A 19,024-nucleotide genomic window follows, 5' to 3' on the forward strand; every position below is an offset into this window, starting at 1 on the left:
AAATATTTTCTACCATTCTATAAATTGTCTTTTCACTTTCCTGATAGTGTCTTCTGATGCAAATTTTTAATTTTGATGATGTCCAATTTATCTCTTTCCTTTAGTTGCTTATGCTTTTGGTGTTTAGGAAACCATTGTCTGATGCAAGGTCACAAAGATTAACACCTATGTTCTTTCTAAGAATTTTTAAGTTTTAACTCCTTACCTTGAGGTCTTGGCTCCATTTTGAATTAATTTTTGGATATGGTATTAGGTAGCGATCCGAATTCATTCTTTTGCATGTGGATATCTAGTTGTCCCAGCACCTTGTGTGTGTCTGTGTGTGTGTGTGTGTGTGTGTTTTAACATTTACCAGTTTATTTTGAAGGATATCATAAAGGATGCAGATGAATAGGTACATAGGGCAAGTTGTGGAAGGGTCCCTTGTGGAAGAGCTTCGGTCTCCATGGAACTTGGGTGCGCTACCCTTTCAGTATGTGGCTGTGTTCACCAATCTGGAAGCCCCACAGCACTGTTTGTCGAAAAGACTATTCTTCCCCGACTGAATGGGTTTGACAACTTTGTTTAAAAAATGTGTATGTGTGTGTATCAATTGACCATAGATGTATAGCTTTATTTCTGAACTCTCAGTTTCATTCCATTGATCTATATGTTTACCCTTCTGCCAGTACTATGTTGTCTTGATTACTGTAGGTTTGTAGTAAGTTTTGAAGTGATGTATGAGTCCTCCAACTTTGTTCCTTTTTTTTTTTTTTTTTTAAAGATTGTTTTGGCTCTTCAGAATCCCTTGTATTTCCATATGAATTTAGGATCAGTCTGTCATTGCTGCAAAAAAAAGGCAATTGGCATTTTGATAGGGATTGCATTGAATCTGTAATGCGTTTAGTTCTTTTGGTAATAGAGAATAGTAAAGATTACAGATTCTATGGGATAGGGAGGGTGGGAGGAAGACGCAAGAGGGAGGAGATATGGGGATATATGTATATGTATAGCTGATTCACTTTGTTATAAAGCAGAAACTAACACACCATTGTAAAGCAATTATACTCTAATAAAGATGTTAAAACAAAAAACAAAAAAACAAAACAAACAATAAAAAGATTACAGATTCTAGAGCCAGACTGCTTCTTAACTACAGGGCCATACCCAGAATATTTGTCTATAATCTTTTTTTAATACCTCCCTTCTTTATACTACAGAATTATTTTCAATAATAATCATGAAATAAAGCTATATGCAGTGCTTAAGGTAATTACATATTTCAAAATAGATCTAGACATTGCTTCTAGCGACTTCTCCCTGCCCATGTTCGAATTTTTTGTTGTTGTTGAGTTCTGTTATGTTGATGTTGTTTCATGTTGGTATGGGTACCACACTTTAGATTTGAATAAGTTTGTATTAATTGTATAATTAATGAATTCTTTGTATTAAGAATAACTTAATCAAGTTTCTGCAGACAAAACTCAACTGTTTACTTGGTAGTGTTTATACCTACCTAATAGTTTGAATTTTGGTCTTTTAGTTATAGTTTGATATAATAATATTTTATATAAAGAATTGTCCGATGACTAATAAGTGAATTTTGATAAAACTGAAACATCTGCAAAAGACACAAATTAAAAAAAAAAAAGACAAATTAGAGAGATACCAAATCTTTCCACTGATGTTACTAACATATTTTCATAATTCATTCTTTAGCTTTAAAATAAATAGCCATTTAAGAAGAATACATTTCAATTTTAAGTTATGATTCAGATTCAGTAAAATTTTCATGTATGAGTAAAATTTGCACCTACTGCCCCTCTCACTTCTCACTGTTTCACTGATTTATTAAACACAAATAACAATTCCAACAAGTTGTCCCATGGAAGATAGAATTGAAGTAACTCAAGTTCTCCTTCTTCATCTTTACAATCACTGGGTTATTGTTTGTTTATTTAAAATCTTTTGTATACATGTAGGACTCTAGAGTACCACAGGGCTTGGGGGATACTAACTGCTCTAACCAAGTTTGGACTGTTGTGTACCACTTAGAAATTTACTATCCAAACATATTCATGTAGCTGTGTCTATGTTGGGAGCCAAGTGTGTAACTGAGGATTCTTCAAATTAACTTCTATGTAGAATGCAATATTCATTAAAGGTTAAGTAGTAAAAATGTGCTAATTTGACACTACCACATATATTACTAAAACTCAGCAGTAGTTTTAGTTTAGTTCCCACAATTGTTTGGGATTAATACCAACAAAAGATTTTCTGAGGAAGAATGTTTTATCACTGACATTGTTTAGAATTGCCAATTCAGAGTGATGGTAGAAGCAGAATGAATTTTAGTTGGTTTTATTATTTTTAAATTCTCTGCAGGAAATGTATCTCTTGTTGCTAGCACTTAGGGTAGACTACTCCTACCACTTCTGTAGTAGGTCACTGCTTGGCCCCTCTTACTTCCTAACTTGGAGTGTGAACATGTCAAATTAATTAACCTTTTTTACCTCAATTTTATCATCTGTAAAATGGGACTAATAAGAAAATCCATTTTTTAAGCCTGTTAAAAGGATTAAATGAGATAATGCATATAAAGTGCTTAGAATAGTGCCTGGCACAGTCTTTTAAGTGTTCACTAAACATAAGCTACTATACTTTGGTAAAATTTATAATTTACAACCATTATTCTAAACAATATATATTTTACTTCCATTTGAGTCTCAATGTGTACTTTTCCCCCCATCCTCGTTTTTGAAGACTTCTTTAGAGCTGTTTTAGGTTCACCACAAAATTGAGCAGAAGACAGAGAGATTTCCCAAATACCTCCTGCCCCACACATGCATAGCCTCCCCCCTGTTATCAACATCTACTACCAGGGTGGTACCTTTGTTATAATTGGTGAACCTACACTGACACATCATTATCACCCGAAGTCCATAGTTTACATTATGGTTCATTCTTGGTGGTGTATATTCTGTCGCTTTGGACAAATGTATAATAATATGTACATACATACATTCACCATAGCATCATACAGGATAGTTTCCGTGCCCTAAAAATCCTCTGCGCTCTGCCTGTTAATCCTCCTCTCCCCTCTAACCCCTGCCAACCACTGATCTGTTTTTTACTGTCTCCATAGCTTTTTTTTGCCTTTTCCAGAATGTTATATAGTTGGAATCATATACTATGTAGCTTTTTCAGATTGGCTCCATTCACTTGTGATATGCATTTAAGTTTCCTCCATGTGTTTTCCTAGTTTGATAAGTGCATTTCTTTTTGGCACTACATTCCATTGTCTGGGTATACCACAATTTACTTATCCATTCACCTAGTGGAGGACATCTTAGTTGCTTCTAAGTTTTGGCAGTTACAAATAAAAACTGCTATAAACATTTGTGTATAGGTTTTTTGTGGACATAAGTTTTCAACTCCTTTGGGTAAGTACCATGGAGTGCCATTGGTATGGGTAGAGTATGTTTAGTTTTATATGAAACTGCCAAACTGTCTTCCAGAGTTGCTGTACTATTTTGCATTCCCTCCAGCAATGAATGAGAGTTCCTCTTGTTCCACATCCTCTCCAGCATTTGTCAGTATTCTGGATTTTGGAGTGTAGAGGTAGCTCATTGTTGCTTTAATTTGCATTACCCTAATGACATATAATGTGTTGCATCTTTTGCTTATTTGCCACCTGTATACTTTTTTTTTAATATCTTTTAAAAAAAATATTTATTTATTTATTTATTTATTTTTGGCTGTGTTGGGTCTTCGTTTCTGTGCGAGGGCTTTCTCTAGTTGCGGCAAGTGGGGGCCACTCTTCATCGTGGTGCGCGGGCCTTTCAATATCGCGGCCTCTCGTTGCGGAGCACAGGCTCCAGACGTGCAGGCTCAGTAGTTGTGGTGCATGGGCTTAGTTGCTCCGCGGCATGTGGGATCTTCCCAGACGAGGGCTCGAACCCGTGTCCCCTGCATTGGCAGGCAGATTTTCAACCACTGCGCCACCAGGGAAGCCCTTTTTAATATCTTTATTGGAGTATAATTGCTTGACAATGGTGTGTTAGTTTCTGCTTTATAACAGAGTGAATCAGCTATACATATACATATATCCCCATATCTCCTCCCTCTTACATCTCCCTCCCACCCTCCCTATTCCACCCCTCTAGGTGGTCACAATGTATACATTCTTTGGTGAGGTGTCTGTTCAGGTCTTTGGCGCAGTTTTTAATTGGGTTGTTCATTTTCTTATCATTGAGTTTTAAAGGTTCTTTGTTCTCCAACTTTGTTCTTTGTTCTTCCTCACTATTGCTGGCCATTCTGGGTCTCTTGCCTCTCTATAGCTTTAGATTCAGTTTGTCAGTATGCACAAAATAACTTGTTGGGATTTGATTGGAATTGCATTGAATGTATAGATGAAGTTGGGAAAACCAACATCTTGAAAATATTGAGTCTTCCTCTCCATGAACATGGACTATCTCTCCATGTATTGAGTTCTTCTTTGATTTCTTTTGAGTTTTGTAGCTTTCCTCCTATAGATCTTATACATATTTTGTTAGATTTATACCCAAGAACTTAATTTTGGGGAATGCTACTGCAAATGATACTATGTTTTTAATTTCAAATTCTACTTGTTCACTGGGAGTACATAGGAAAAGTGATTGACTTTTGTATGTTAGCCTTGCATTCTGTAACCTTGTTTTAATAGCTTATTAGTGCCAGGAGGGTTTTTTGTTGATTCTTTTGGGTATTCTATATGGAAAATCATGTTATCTGCAAGCAGAGAGTTTTATTATTATTTTTTCCTATCCATATACCTTTATTTCCCTTCCTTGCTTACTGCATTAGCTAAGACTCCAGTACCATGTTGAAAAGGAGTGGTGAGAGAGGGGGCATCCTTACCTTGTTACCGTTCTTAGTGGAAAAGCTTCTGGTTTCTCACTTACACTATTTTTAATTCTTCTGTTGCTTTCCTTTTAGATTTAAAGGCATGTTCTTTTTTCCTCCAACAATTTTAGGTACTAATTCAAGTGTTTCACTGAGGAAATTAGTGTCTCTTTACTGCCCTCCATTGCTTCTACCCAATTTGTGTCAGTCATTGTATATTACCAAACTTTATAATATTTATATTCTATCTGTGACTATAATTTGTGCTTTGTTTGATCATGTTAGAAGGGTTAAAAATCAGTGAGTAAATGAACTACTGAATATAACCAAAAAGAAATACATGGATATAGAGAGCAAACTAGTGGTTACCAGTGGGGAGGAGGAAGGAAGGAGTGGCAAGATAGAGGTAGGAGATTAAGAGGTACAAACTACCATGTATAAAATAAGTAAGCTACAAGGATATATTGTACAGCACAGCCAATACTTTATAAAAACTAAATGGAGTATAACCTTTAAAAATTGTGAATGACTATGTTGTGCACCTGAAACTTATACAATATTGTACATAACTATAGTTCAATTTTAAAAAAATCAGTGAATAACATTTACAATTTATGACTGTATAGTTGTTTTCCCTGTAGGACTTACTAGGGTGTTTGGACCAGTAGGGAAGGAAGTACAATCTTGTCATTATTTTGGTTTAAGAATAGTCTTTTAAGAACAAGGTCAAATCATTTCTCTTAAACCCCAAGGTTTAATATCAAGCCATAATTTACAGCTTTTCATAATAAAATAGGTCTTGGACTTCATCAAATGTTTGGTTCTGTATCCCCTGAGAAGATCTTTTTTTTTTTCTTTAATCTTTTAGTGTGGCAGATTACACTAATAGATTTTCTAATAACGAACTGTTTTGCATTATTGGGATAAAAGTACTGCTTGAACATGATTTTTTAAATATATATTCCATTGGATTCAGAAGTTAATAGTTTATATAGGAGTTTTGCTTCTTTATCTTTTGTGAAGTTGTCCTGAAACTTTGCAGAATTTTCTGGAGTTGGAACTTCATGGGATTGGGAGGAAAGATTAGCTACTGTTTCTTTTGTTTCTCTCATTGATATTGGACCTACAATGTTTTTTTGACCAAATTGTGATAAAAATAAGAACTCAGTCTTCTAATCTTGTGCCAATTTTGGCAACTTATATTTTTTCAGAAATTTGTCCATTTTATCTGAATTTTCAAAATTATTAGTTCATAGTTCATGATATTGTACATAGTTTTTAGTATTTATCTATAGCATTTCTCCTTTTAAAGTTTTGTTATTTTTTCTTTTAGTTTTGTGTCTTATTTGTATCCTGTTGTTTTTATTTATTTGTATATTTTATTCTTTTTTTCTTTTTATCTTTTTCTCCTGTACAGGCGTGCCAGAAAATTTGTCTGTCTTAATATTAATCATTTGTATTGGTGTTTTGGTTCTCCATTCCATTGATGTCTGCCCTTAGCTTTATTTCCTTTCTTACTCTTTGGTTTGTTCTATTGCTCTTTTTTTTTAATTAAAATTTTTTTTTTCTTTTAAATTAATTTATTTTTTGGCTGCATTGGGTCTTTGTTGCTGCGCGCGGGCTTTCTCTAGTTGCGGCGAGCAGGGGCTGCTCTTTATTGTGGTGCACAGGCTTCTCATTGCGGTGGCTTCTCTTGTCGTGGAGTGCGGGCTCTAGGCGCGCGGGCTTCCGTAGTTGTGGCACGTGGGCTCAGTAGTTGTGGCTCACGGGCTCTAGAGCACAGACTCAGTAGTTGTGGCGCACGGGCTTAGTTGCTCCGCGGCATGTTGGATCTTCCCGGACCAGGGCTCAAACCCGTGTCCCCTGAATTGGCAGGTGGATTCTTAACCACTGCGCCAACAGGGAAGTCCCTATTGCTCTTTTTTTAGCTTCTTAACTTGAATGCTAATAAACTCATCTATTTCCATTCTCTCTTGGTATTTGATAAATGTGTTAAAATCTGTAACTTTCTTCCTAAACACCACTTTAGTAGCCACAGATATTAACCTGTACAGCTTTCTTTGTCATCCAAGAGTATTTCATAATTATCACTCCATATTCCTTTCTAAACTAAGGATTTTTTAATAGTATAAGTTTGTTTTTTCTTAAATCATCAAGGACATGAGGATGCAGTTGTTTTAAGCTTTCCTTTTGCTATTGCGTTCTTACCTTGTCACATTTTGGTCAGAAAACATATTGTATGTTTCGTATCTATTGAGGTTTCCTTTGTGGCTAGTACATAGAACTTTTTGTGAATGTCCTGTGTACTTAAAAAGTACATTCTCTGTTTGGATATTTATATATTTATTAGAGAACTTGCTAATTATCTTGTTCATATTTGCTATATTATTTGTTTTTGTGTTTTGTGCTTAATTTATGTTTCTGAGAGAGCTGTGGAAAAGTCTGTAATTGTGATTGCTGTTTTACTTTTTTTCTCTTTAGTTTTGAAAGTTGTTGCTTTTTGTATTTTTGAGGCTATGTTGTCAGGTATGTATGTATCTTATTTTCTTAAGCAGTAGTGTGTTAAAATTTAATTTACTTATATTTGTTTGTATTATTGCATTTTCTCCCCATTGAAGAGAATTTTGACATCATTTTCACTAAGTTCTCCCGGCATTTCATTCACATCATTTTTTTACTCCAGACTGTTATCTTTTCGTGGATGTTCTTTAATGAGCCTGTTGAATCACTCTTTTAATTTGTGTCAGTTGCTTTTTAGGTTTATTGCTTAGTTTTCATACTGGGATTTTTTTTCCATTGCATTCATGAATTCTGTTGTTTCCTGGATCCTGTGCCTAGCTCTTTATTGGAGTCTTTTTAAATTTTAAATTATTTTTAGGAAAGGTTGTGTGAGAAGAGAATAAGAGGCGCATTACATAATGATAAAATAGTCAATTCACCAAGAAGACCTAAATGTAAAGACACCTAGCAAGAGTTTCAAAATACAAGCAGAAACTGACAGAACTAAAAGGAGAAGTAGACAAGTCTGCAGTTATAGTCGGACATGCTACTACTCTTCTCAGAACTGTACCAGAACTAGTGGAGAGAAAAGCAGCGAGGATATAGAACACCATCAGTCAAATAGATCTCACTATTGTAGAACCCTCTACTTAACAACAGCAGAATACACATTCTTTTCAAGTGCACATGGAACATTCATTCACCAAGGTAAACCACATCCTAAGTCATAAAACAAATATTTAACAAACCTAAGAGAATTGGAATCATCAAAGTATGTTCTCTGACCATAATGTAATTAGAATAGAAATCAGTAACAGTTAACAAGAAATTCAGACTTGTGAAAATAACATTCTGAACAATTTGTGGATCAAAAAGAAGTCACAAGGGAAATTTTAAAATATTTTGAACTAAAGGAAAATGACAACACAACATATCAAAATTTGTGAGATAAGCCAAAGATGTACTGAGAGACTTTAAGGGCATTTATTAGAAGAGAAGAAAGGTCTCAAACCAATAATTTAAGCTTATACTTTACGAAACTAGAAAAGAAGAGCAAAATAAACCCAAATCATACAGAACAAAGGAAATAATATAGAGCAGAAATGAATGAAGTTGAAAACAGAAGAAAAAATCAATGAAACCCAAAGCTCGTTGGGTGTTTTGTTGTTTTTTTACCCAAAAAGATCAATAAAATTCATATGCATCTTCAGACTGGCAAAGAAAAAAAAAGACAAAGATTACTGACATCAGGAACGAAATGGGAGATACCGTTAGAGACATGTGAAAGAATAATACAGACACGAAAAGAATAATACAAACAGCTTTATGGATATAAATTGAACGACTTGGATGAAATCGACCAATTCCTTAAAAAACACCCTATTAATTTCTTATTTCTTTTGTAACAAACTACCACAAATTTAGTTGCTTAAAACAACATAAATGTGGGGCTTCCCTGGTGGCGCAGTTGTTGAGAATCTGCCTGCCAATGCAGGGGACACGTGTTCGAGCCCTGGTCTGGGAAGATCCCACATGCCGCGGAGCACCTAGGCCCGTGAGCCACAACTACTGAGCCTGCGCATCTGGAGCGTGTGCTCCGCAACAAGAGAGGCCGCAATAGTGAGAGGCCTGCGCGCCACGATGAAGAGTGGCCCCCGCTTGCTGCAACCAGAGAAAGCCCTCGCACAGAAACGAAGACCCAACACAGCCAAAAATAAAAAAAAACCAAAAAAACCCATAAGTTTATTTTTTTATTACAGTAGAGTTGATTTACAATGTTGTGTTAATTTCTGCTGTATAGCAAAGTGATTCAGATATAGATATATATATAGACATATATTATGGTTTACACAAGATATTGAATATAGTTCTCTGTGCTATACAGTAGGACCTTGTTGTTTATCCATTCTGTTTATACTGTTTTGCATCTGCTAATCCCAAACTCCCAATCCATCCCTCCTCCACCCCCCTCCACCTTGGCAACCACAAGTCTGTTCTCTTATGAGTCTGTTTCTGTTTTGTAGGTAAGTTCATTTGTGTCATATTTTAGATTTCACATGTAAGTGATGTCATATGGTAGTTGTCTTTCTCTGTCTTACTTCACTTAGTATGATAATCTCTAGGTCCATCCATGTTGCTGCAAATGGCATTACTTCATTCTTTTTTTATAGTCAAGTAGTTTTCATTGTATATATGTACCACATCTTCTTTATCCATTCATCTGTTGATGGACATTTAGGTTGATTCCATTTCTTGGCTATTGTGAATAGTGCTGCTGTGAATATAGGGGTTCATGTATCTTTTTGAATTATAATTTTGTCCATATATATGCCCAGGACTGGGGTTGCTGGATCATATGGTAACTCTATTTTTAGTTTTTTGAGAAACCTTCATACTGTTTTCCATAGTGGCTGCATCAACTTTCATTCTCACCAGCAGTGTAGGAGGGTTCCCTTTTCTCCACACCCTCTCCAGCGTTTGTTACATAAATTTATTATCTTACAGTTCTGGAGGCCAGAAGTCTGATTTGGGTCTCACTGGGATAAGATCAAGTTGTCAGCAGGACTGCATTCCTTTTTGGAGGCACTAGGGGAGAATCTACTTCCTTGTCTTTTTTCCAGCTTCTAGAGTTTGCCAACATTTCTTGGGTTGTGGCCCCCCTCCATCTTCAAAGCCAGCAACAGCTGGTCAAGTTCTTCTCACATCTTCTTACTCAGACTTCCTCTTCTGCCTCCTACCACTTTTAAGGACCCTTGTAATTACCTTGGATCCCCCCAGATAATCTCCCTGTTTTAAGGTCAGCTCCGCCTAAATTCCCTTTTGCCATGTAACATAATATATTCACAGGTTCTGGGGATTAGAATGTGGACATCTTTGCGGGGGGGTCATTATTCTATCTACCACAGCCACTTACTATCCAGACTCACTCAAGATAAAATGGAGTTCCCTCCTTTCAGGTCCACTCTCCCTCCATTGCCCATCTGGAACCTCAGTTTTACTTTTTGTCTCTATGCATTTGCTTATTCTAGGTACTTCATATAAGTGGATACAGTATTTGTATTTTTTGTCTGTATTATTCCACTTAGCATGTTTTTAAGGCACATTCTTGTTGCCCTAATTGTCTTTTGACAAGTATACAAAAGCCAATTCAATGGAAAAATATGATTATTTTCAACTAAGATATTGGAACAATTAGACATTTAAATGCAGAACTATTACTTGCAACCAAAATCTCATGCCTTCTACAAAAACAAACTCAAAATGGGTCATAGATCTAAGTATAAAACCTTAAACTGTTAAACTTTTAGAAATAAAGAGAAGATCTTCATGACCCAGGGTTTGGCTATGAGTTCTTAGACATAATTCCAGAGACATAATGCATAAAAACAAAAATTTGACAAATTGGGTTTCATCAAAATTAAAAACTTTCATTTTGCAAAAGCATTGTTAGGCAAATGAAAGGCTGAGAGAATATACCTGAAAATCATATATCAGATAAAGGACATATCTAGAATATATAAGGAAAATGTAATGATTATTAAGCCATTTTAAAAAGGGGCAAAAGATTTAAATAGATTTGAATGGACACTTCACCAGAGAGGATATAAGGATGGCAAATAACCACATGAAAAGAATTCAGTATCATTAGTCACTAGGGAAATGCCAATTTAAAGCATAATGGGATATCACAACTACTGGTAGACCTAAAATTTTTAAAATTTTTAAAAAAATTTGACAATACCAGGTAGTGGTAAGAATGCAAACAGCTGAGTCTCTTATACCTTGCTGGTGAGAATGAAAAATGGTACAGCCACTCTGGGAAATAGGCAGAATCTTAAAATGTTAGTCGTATATAATATATATATATGTATGTGTGTATACATACACACATACATATATATATATATATATATATACATATATATATACCTAGCTGTCGCATTCTTAGGTTTTTTACCCTAGAGAAATGAAAGCTTATGTTCACACAAAAACTTGCATACAAGTGTTTATAATGGTTTTATTTATAGTCATCAAAAGTTGGAGACAATCTAAATGTCCTTCAACGGGTGAATGGAGAAACAAATTGTAGTTCAGCTAAACAGTGGAATATTACTCAGCAATAAAAAGAAATGAACTATTGATACACTTATGTGTAGGGGGTTCCAAAACCACCCCTATGTTTGGAGATTCACTAAAATGACATATATGACTCAGTATGTAGTTGTACTCCTGGCTAAGATTTATTAAAGCAGCATGGTAAGGATACACAGCCGGATCATAAGGGGAAAAGACAGATGGAGTCTCTTGGAATTTATGCATAGGTTTCCTTATGCTCTCTCCCATGGGAGAGTTCATAGCTTGGAAGACTCGATATTGTTAAGATGTCAGTTCTCCTCAAATCTATACTATGCAATATAAACCTAATCAAAATTTCAGCAGACTTTACATAAAAGTCGACAAGTTGTTCCTCAAAATTATTTAGAAAACTTGAGGATCTAGAATAATCAAGACAGACTTGAAGACAAAGATGAAGAACTTAACTACCTGATTTTAGGACTAACTATCAAGCTATAGTGATTAAAACAATATGGTATTGGCATAAGGATAGACAAGTAGATCAGTGTAACATAACAGAAAATCTAGAAATACATTAACGTAAATACAATGAGTTGAGTTTGACAGTAGTGCCAAAGCAATTTATTTATTTGTTTATTTATTTATTTAAAAAAAACTATCATTTATTGCTGCTGAGGACCAACCAGGAGACTTTCCCCCAGTCACAACATCTATTTCTCATCACTGATGGACTTGGAACTATGATAGTTTGCTAATTCTATAGCAGGAAAGATTGGCAGTGTATGAGTGAAGTTCCTGTTTTTGACCATGGGTTTGTGGCGTATGTTTAGTGAGTGGTTATTTTTTGCATATTTTCTCTTTGGTAGATGTATGACAGTTAATTGTTACTCTGTTTGCCAAAGCAATTTACTGCTAGAAAGTTGTTTAAATAATGCTGGAACAAATGGATATCTTTTTGGAAAAAAATGAGCCTTGATGTCTATGTCACACTATAATCAAAAACATTAATTTGATATGGATTACAGACTTAAATGTGAAAAGTGAAAAACAGGAGAATATCTTCATGACCTTGGGGTCAGTAACCATAAAAGAAAAAATTGAAAAGTTGGACTTCGTCAAAATTGAAAACTTCCCATCAAAAGACACCATTAAGAATGTCAAAAAGCAAGCTACAGATTAGGAGAAAATACTTGCCCTACATATATCTGACAAAAGACTTGCATCCAGAATACACAAAATTTGTACAAATCATTGATGCCACAACAAAATCTTTTTTTTTTTTTTGGGCCGTGCTGCGTGGATTGTGGGATTTTAGTTCCCCATCCAGGGAGTGAACCCTGGCCATTGGCAGTGAGAGCGTTGGGTCCCAACCACTGGACTGCCAGGGAATTCCTAACAAAATCATTTTTTTAAAAGATGGACAAAATTAATAAGCAGGCACCTCACAAAAGGATTATTAGAATGGTCAATAAACATATGAAAAGGTGTACATCACTAGTCCTTAGGGAAATGCGTATTCAAACCCCAGTGAAATATTCCTGCATACCCAGCACAATGACTAGGATTAAAAAGATTGACAAGACCAAGTGTTGGTGAGGTAGAATACCTAGAACCCTCATACGCTGTTGCTGAGAGTGTGAAAGCGTATATATTTTTTGTTCCTCAGTTCCCCTGACCGCTTAAACTAGGGCACGATTGAGTGCAGTGGTGCCCACATTCAGATGGCCAGGAATTCATGGGAAATATAATAGAGTGATATGTGTGTGCTCAGCAGGTCTCTTGGTTGCAAATGGCCCAACTCGATTCTACTTAAACCAGAGAAGATGAATACGTTGTCTCAGGTAACGGTTCCTGAGAGGGTTAACGTCAGACTCAATTACAGCCAAATACTTCAAACTGTGTCTACAGAAATCAGCCTTTTTACTCCACTTTCCTCTGGGATGGCTTAGTTTTCAGACAGACCTTGGTCACTGTGGCCACATGCAGCTGCGGGATTATAACCTATAATGTTGAACCCAGCTACTAAGCCTTAGTCCCAGGATTGTCCTTGATTGATGCATCCCTAAACTGATCATCAGAACCACTGTCAGGTCTAGGTCAGGTCCACCCTTGGGCTGGGAGTGACGGTGCTGTGGTTCCTCCCTCAAAAAGAGGCACTGTCACTAGAAAAAGGGGAAATGGATGCTAGTCTTGCGAAACAACCTATTTTCTCTACATTGTACTTATTTAATGTTTATTTCTCTAACTCCGATAGCTATGTCCCAGGCCCTTGCTAGACCCTGGAAATGTAAAGGTGAATTGTTTGTGAATAGAGAGCAGATCTGTAGCCTGGCATTGAAAACTCTGTGATGTGTTTGGCCTCATCTTCCTTTTGTTCAGTAGCTTTATTCTTTTCCAGGCACTTTGTGCTCCATGTATTTGAATTTCTGGTAGTGTCCATCCTTGTCCTTGGTTTACCGTTACTCTTTCTTCCCCCAGAGTGCTCTACGTCTGGAATATGCCCATCCCTCATACGTCAACATGTTTCAGTTCTACCCTTCTTCCCAGGCCTGGCTCAAACACCTCTTTCAGAAGCCCTCACTGAGATTTTTTTGACCTACGTTAGTTTCTCTTCTTTGCTTTTGCCTGTTATTCTATCCATAGCTTATCTTAGCTCTAAGTTCCTTCAATTCTAAGTATCCTGATAGCACCTGGCAGAGTGCTGGGCACACAGTAGGCTTAACAAATAATGGATAGTTATTGTACTCTTGATAATTTTGGAATTATCTATTGCAGTCCTTTAATTGTCCAGCAGTACCAGATATTTGTAAGCTGGCCTTTACTTGAGAACATTTTGTGTACATGTAAGTTACTTAGAAGTAACTTACTGCTTCCCAATCACTCTTTGATGTAGCTTCATCGCCTGTGATGTAGTATATTCAAGTTTCTTACACAAACGTAGTCAGCATAGTGGTGTTCGCAGTCATGGCTGCATGTAGGTCTTTTCTTTAAACATCCATTTGGACTAGAAGCAAAAATACCTGTTCTGGTCCCCTCCCCCCGCCGTCCAATTCAGTAATCATTTATTGGCATGTTGTCTAGTAGAGCAGTGGTTCTCAAATGTCAGTGTGCATCAGAATCACCTCGAGGGTATTTTAAAACATGAATCGCTAGGCTTCACCTCCAGAGTTTCTGATTCAGTAGGTCTGGGATGGGCTGAAGAATTTGCCTTTCTAACAACCACTCAGGTGGTGCTAATACTGCTAGTCTGGGAACCAAGCTTTGAGGACTAGTTTACTACTAGTAGATTTAATCCTCATTGCACATCAGAATCACTTCCTCGTTTTTCATCTCCACGAGTTCTTTTTAAGAACCGTCCTTTGCTCAGTTAAGTGAAAGCATTTGGAATCTCTGCTGCAGCATGGTGTTAGCAGGATTTTATGAGTATTTCTAACAGAATCAGCTCCATAACAGATATAGACAAAATTCCTTTACGCCACATCTCCATAGCACCTGTGTGATGAGTATGGTACCTGTGTGATGGTGGAAGTACTGACCAGCTATGGTTAGGTAGTTCTAGTTCTTGAAAACATATATTCCTAATTCTGTTGATGATTCATTCACTCTTTGGTCTTGACCAATTCCCATAATTTTTCAAAGTCCGGTTTTCTTTAACATGACATTAAAAACACCTTTCTCTGATTTTGCAATCATCATTGCAAGAAGCATAAAATGGATGCTGAGTCTTGGGAGCAGGGCAAGTTTCATGAAAATTATCTGAGGTATCTCCTGTAGATTGCTTTTTAGTTGTAAGGGGAAGAAAGTAACTACAGTGGAGGAATTGGCTGTCACTTTGGGTGATGAAAATTAACATCATCGATGAGGGGAAGATGGACAGCTTGTCTGTAAATGATGTACCTACAAGGGCACAGCATCCTCATGTAGCACTCTGACTGGTAACATGGAACTGCAATCTACTCATAAGGAAACGTCAGACAGACCCAGTGAGGAGATTTCTATTTTTTTTGTAAAGGGTTTGTATTCTGCAGTGTCAATGTCATAAAAGATAAAGATTGAGGAACTGTTCCAGAATAAAGGAGATTAAAAAAACACGATAGCTAAAAGCAGTATGTGATTCTAGACTGGGTCCTGTACTGAAGTGGAAAAAGTGCAATAAAGGATAGTGTTGGGTCAAATGACAAGTTGGAATATGGATGGTAGATTAGATAAAAAGTATTGTATCAATTTTGAATTTCCTGAGATTGATAACAAGTACTGTGGTTATATAAGATAATCTCCTTATTCTTAGGAAACACATTGAACTATTTAAAGGTAAAAATAAATGATGTGTGTAATGTAATCTCAGGTGAGTCAGAAAAATATGTGGGAGAGAGGGAGAGCAAGCAAAGTAAATGGGGCAAGGTTACAGGTGTTCTTTGTAATTATCATTGTGACATGTTTTTCACTGTGACTTTTTGAAAGTTTGAAATTATTCCCAAATAAAAACTTTTAAAAAACCCACCACCATTCTCTGCTCTTCATTTCAGGGTAATTGTAAAAAATTTTTTAAATCTGTATAAAAATGTTTTCAAAGATCAGTGTGCTTTTCAGATGATGGTTCCTGTTCTGCTTTGTCTAGGGAGCTTCGTATCTCATTCTGTGGGTGTTCTCAGGAGATTGTTAGCTCCTGAGAGCCTGCAGGGGGTCAGCCTCGCCCTGATTGTAATATCCAACCCCCCAACAAGGCAGCTTCTGGTGTCTTGTTCAGTGCTTCCAATAAGGCGCACACTAAACTGATGTGTGAACATAGTCTATTATTATAGATTGTACCTTCAGCTTTGAACAGTATATTTTTCTTTCAGCTCAAAATGGAGTTAATCCTGGCTGGGAGAAGAAAGTAATTGAGTATTTTAAGGAAAAGCTGAAGGAAAATAATGCTCCTAAATGGGTGAGCTCATTGCTATTGGGGGGGGGGAGGGGGGTGGGTGGCGAGGGTTGGGCAGACTTGCAGTTTCTCACAGTAGAGCAGTAATCCATACACAGTTTAAATATATATAAATTAATGTGCACTGCCCTCTGCTTTAAGTGCATATGTATTAAAAGGTTTTGGTTTCTTTTGCAACTTAAACTTAAATTCAAGCAAATAAGTGCTTCTATATTGGCGCCTCTAGGTGGCAGTAATTGACCATGAAAAAAATGGGTAGTTGCGAGAGCTTCGATTATCTTTTGTTTTATTGCCTTCATTTTAAAAGAATTGACATGTACGAGTTTTAAGAGAAGAGCTCAACAAAGCAAATGCCTTTCTGCTAATTGGAAAGTGTTATGAAGGAAAAGCATCCTTTTACATTATAGTCAAATGTCATCATACAAACTTGCAAGAACACAGCAAGTACTTTTGTTTAGCAATTGTGTTGTATTAACCATTGAGATCATTTGGCTCCCTTGATTTTGTGTGTGTGTGGGAATTGCGGTTTGAGTCTGGATATATATGTCTATGTATATGCGCTTAATGTTTTATACACAGAATATTTTGACTTGATTGTTTGTTTTTGTTAAAGGTACCGTCATTGAATGAAGTTCCTCTTCATTATTTGAAACCTAACAGTTTTGTGAAGTTTCGCTGCATGATTCAGGATATGTTTGACCCTGAATTTTACATGGGAGTTTATGAAACTGTTAACCGAAACACAAAAGCACGTGTATGTATTGCTTTTTTCATGAAACTTACTGTTTACAATTAGTAGTATTAATTTTGTCCTTGTGTTGTTTATGGTAATTTTGATTCTGATAGATTGATATAATACTGTTATTTTTTTGCTTTGGGTCATAGGTTCTTCATTTTGGAAAATATAGAGATGTAGCAGAGTGTGGGGTATGTATTCTTAAAATATATAAAAAACGTTTTAATGAGAATTTTTTCCGAATCAGGGAATGTATTACTCTCTTTGGTTGGTCATAAATTTATTTATCTTGTGTATAAGTTAGTTCTAAGAAGTCATGTGAAATGTTTTCTTCATTTGCCTTTTACTTGAGTTTCTCTGATATGATTTTTTTTGATCTTCTAAAAATCTCTTAGAAGGTGGAATATTGTAAATGATAAAATTCCTTTCTTTTCCTAATATCTATATACTTGCTTTTTAAAATTACAGGTTATGATAAGTTCCTTTAAAATGAAAAGTAGAAGAAAAATGAAAGAAGATTAATTTAGGGCTTTACACGTGCTTAATTAAATTTGATTAAATCCTGCCCTCTTTTCCTGGGAGGAAAAAAGTAAACTTAAGCTTTCTTTGATAAAAGGAAGTAATAGAAACTCTCTTACATATCAGTAATGGGAAAGGGAAGAAGACAGAATCCTGGATATAATTACAGTTGTAAAAGGGGTAGTTTTGAGATAGAAACTTACTAGAAAAGCAATTAAGAGGAACCACAGTATATCTGCATTTTCTTTGGTATTGCTTTTCTGATAGTAGAAGAACAACATGCAGAATTAAACTTAATTTCATTCAGACACCTGTTCAACATGCCTGGCATTGTAACTGGGGAAAGTTTAAAATTTATTTCTGGTTTAATAGTAGAAGAAGATTAGCAGCATGTCAAAATATATTAACTAAAAATATCTCTCATATTTTGCTTTTTGTGTGTTTTTCATGTGGTTCTATTGAAACACAGGTGGTAATTTTCAATTGTTAGAGAGAAAACAAGTATCACAGGTGGGGATTGACCAGGCACGTGCTGAGGCACGACCCCAGTAGAAAGGTGAGCCTCAGTAGTTACCTCCATTCTGGATCTATTAGATTTCTGCTTTGCAGTCCAGAATCTTAGTTTAATCAGGTTATTTAGGGCTTTTTACATTCTGGGGGTCTGACTCCTGCTTACCCAAACCTCAAGAGGTTGATTTATAAACCCTAATCCCAGCCTGTTAATTCACAGTAGAAATTGTTCCTGTTGAATAAATGTTTTAGCCCAGTGGGCTGATCTGTATGGAAGAAAAGCCCTAATTTGGAAGGTTGCTATAAAGAAAAAATGATAACTTCCTATACTTATTTAGAGTAACGGACTCATGAATGATGGATTCGTTTAATCTTACACATGATGGCCTCCAGCTCTCCCATGTCTTTTTCCTTTAGGATGCCCCATAGCATGCACCGTTGTGCAAGTCTAATGAATCAACTTTAGATTTCCTGCATCCCTTGTTTGAGGGGCCCTAAGCCATATTAGGCTAATAAATTAATACACATTTTTTTCCCTAGTACACAATAATGCAGTGTCTCTATAGCTCAATAATCTCAGCCTCTGGAAATGGGAAAATGAAATAGGTGAGACTGTCCATCTGTGACACTCCCAAAGGCAACGAGTTTGTATTTTGTACTATGTTGCTAAAGAGTCATAAGTAAAAGCACCATACCAGGAAAAGGGAACTTTGGCCCTGGAAAGAAAGACACAGAAAAAACTTAGCTTATATATATTATCTCAGGCTCAATTGTTATCTCTGGGATTCTTTCTTTCTTTCTTTCTTTTCTTCCTTTCTTTTTCTCTTAAAAAATAGAATATAGATTTTATTTACTTTTAAGGGATTTTTTTGGTACTCTAAAAGTAATATGTGTTT

The 19,024-nt window shown here is 36.0% G+C and overlaps 1 protein-coding gene across 2 annotated transcripts in view; it reads left to right on the plus strand.

Moving 5' to 3' along the window:
• LOC118882582 (minichromosome maintenance complex binding protein) overlaps positions 1 to 19,024 on the plus strand; it is a 69,606-nt gene that overhangs the window by 5,912 nt on the left and 44,670 nt on the right. For both annotated transcript variants that reach the window (XM_036828519.1, XM_036828518.1), the window contains exons 2-4: positions 16,281 to 16,366; positions 16,977 to 17,117; positions 17,249 to 17,290. In XM_036828519.1, the coding sequence (XP_036684414.1) occupies positions 16,281 to 16,366; positions 16,977 to 17,117; positions 17,249 to 17,290 (269 nt within the window). The remainder of the gene's footprint in view (positions 1 to 16,280; positions 16,367 to 16,976; positions 17,118 to 17,248; positions 17,291 to 19,024) is intronic.

Source organism: Balaenoptera musculus, chromosome 16, assembly GCF_009873245.2.
Source record: "Balaenoptera musculus isolate JJ_BM4_2016_0621 chromosome 16, mBalMus1.pri.v3, whole genome shotgun sequence".
Classification (NCBI taxonomy): Eukaryota; Metazoa; Chordata; class Mammalia; order Artiodactyla; family Balaenopteridae; genus Balaenoptera; species Balaenoptera musculus.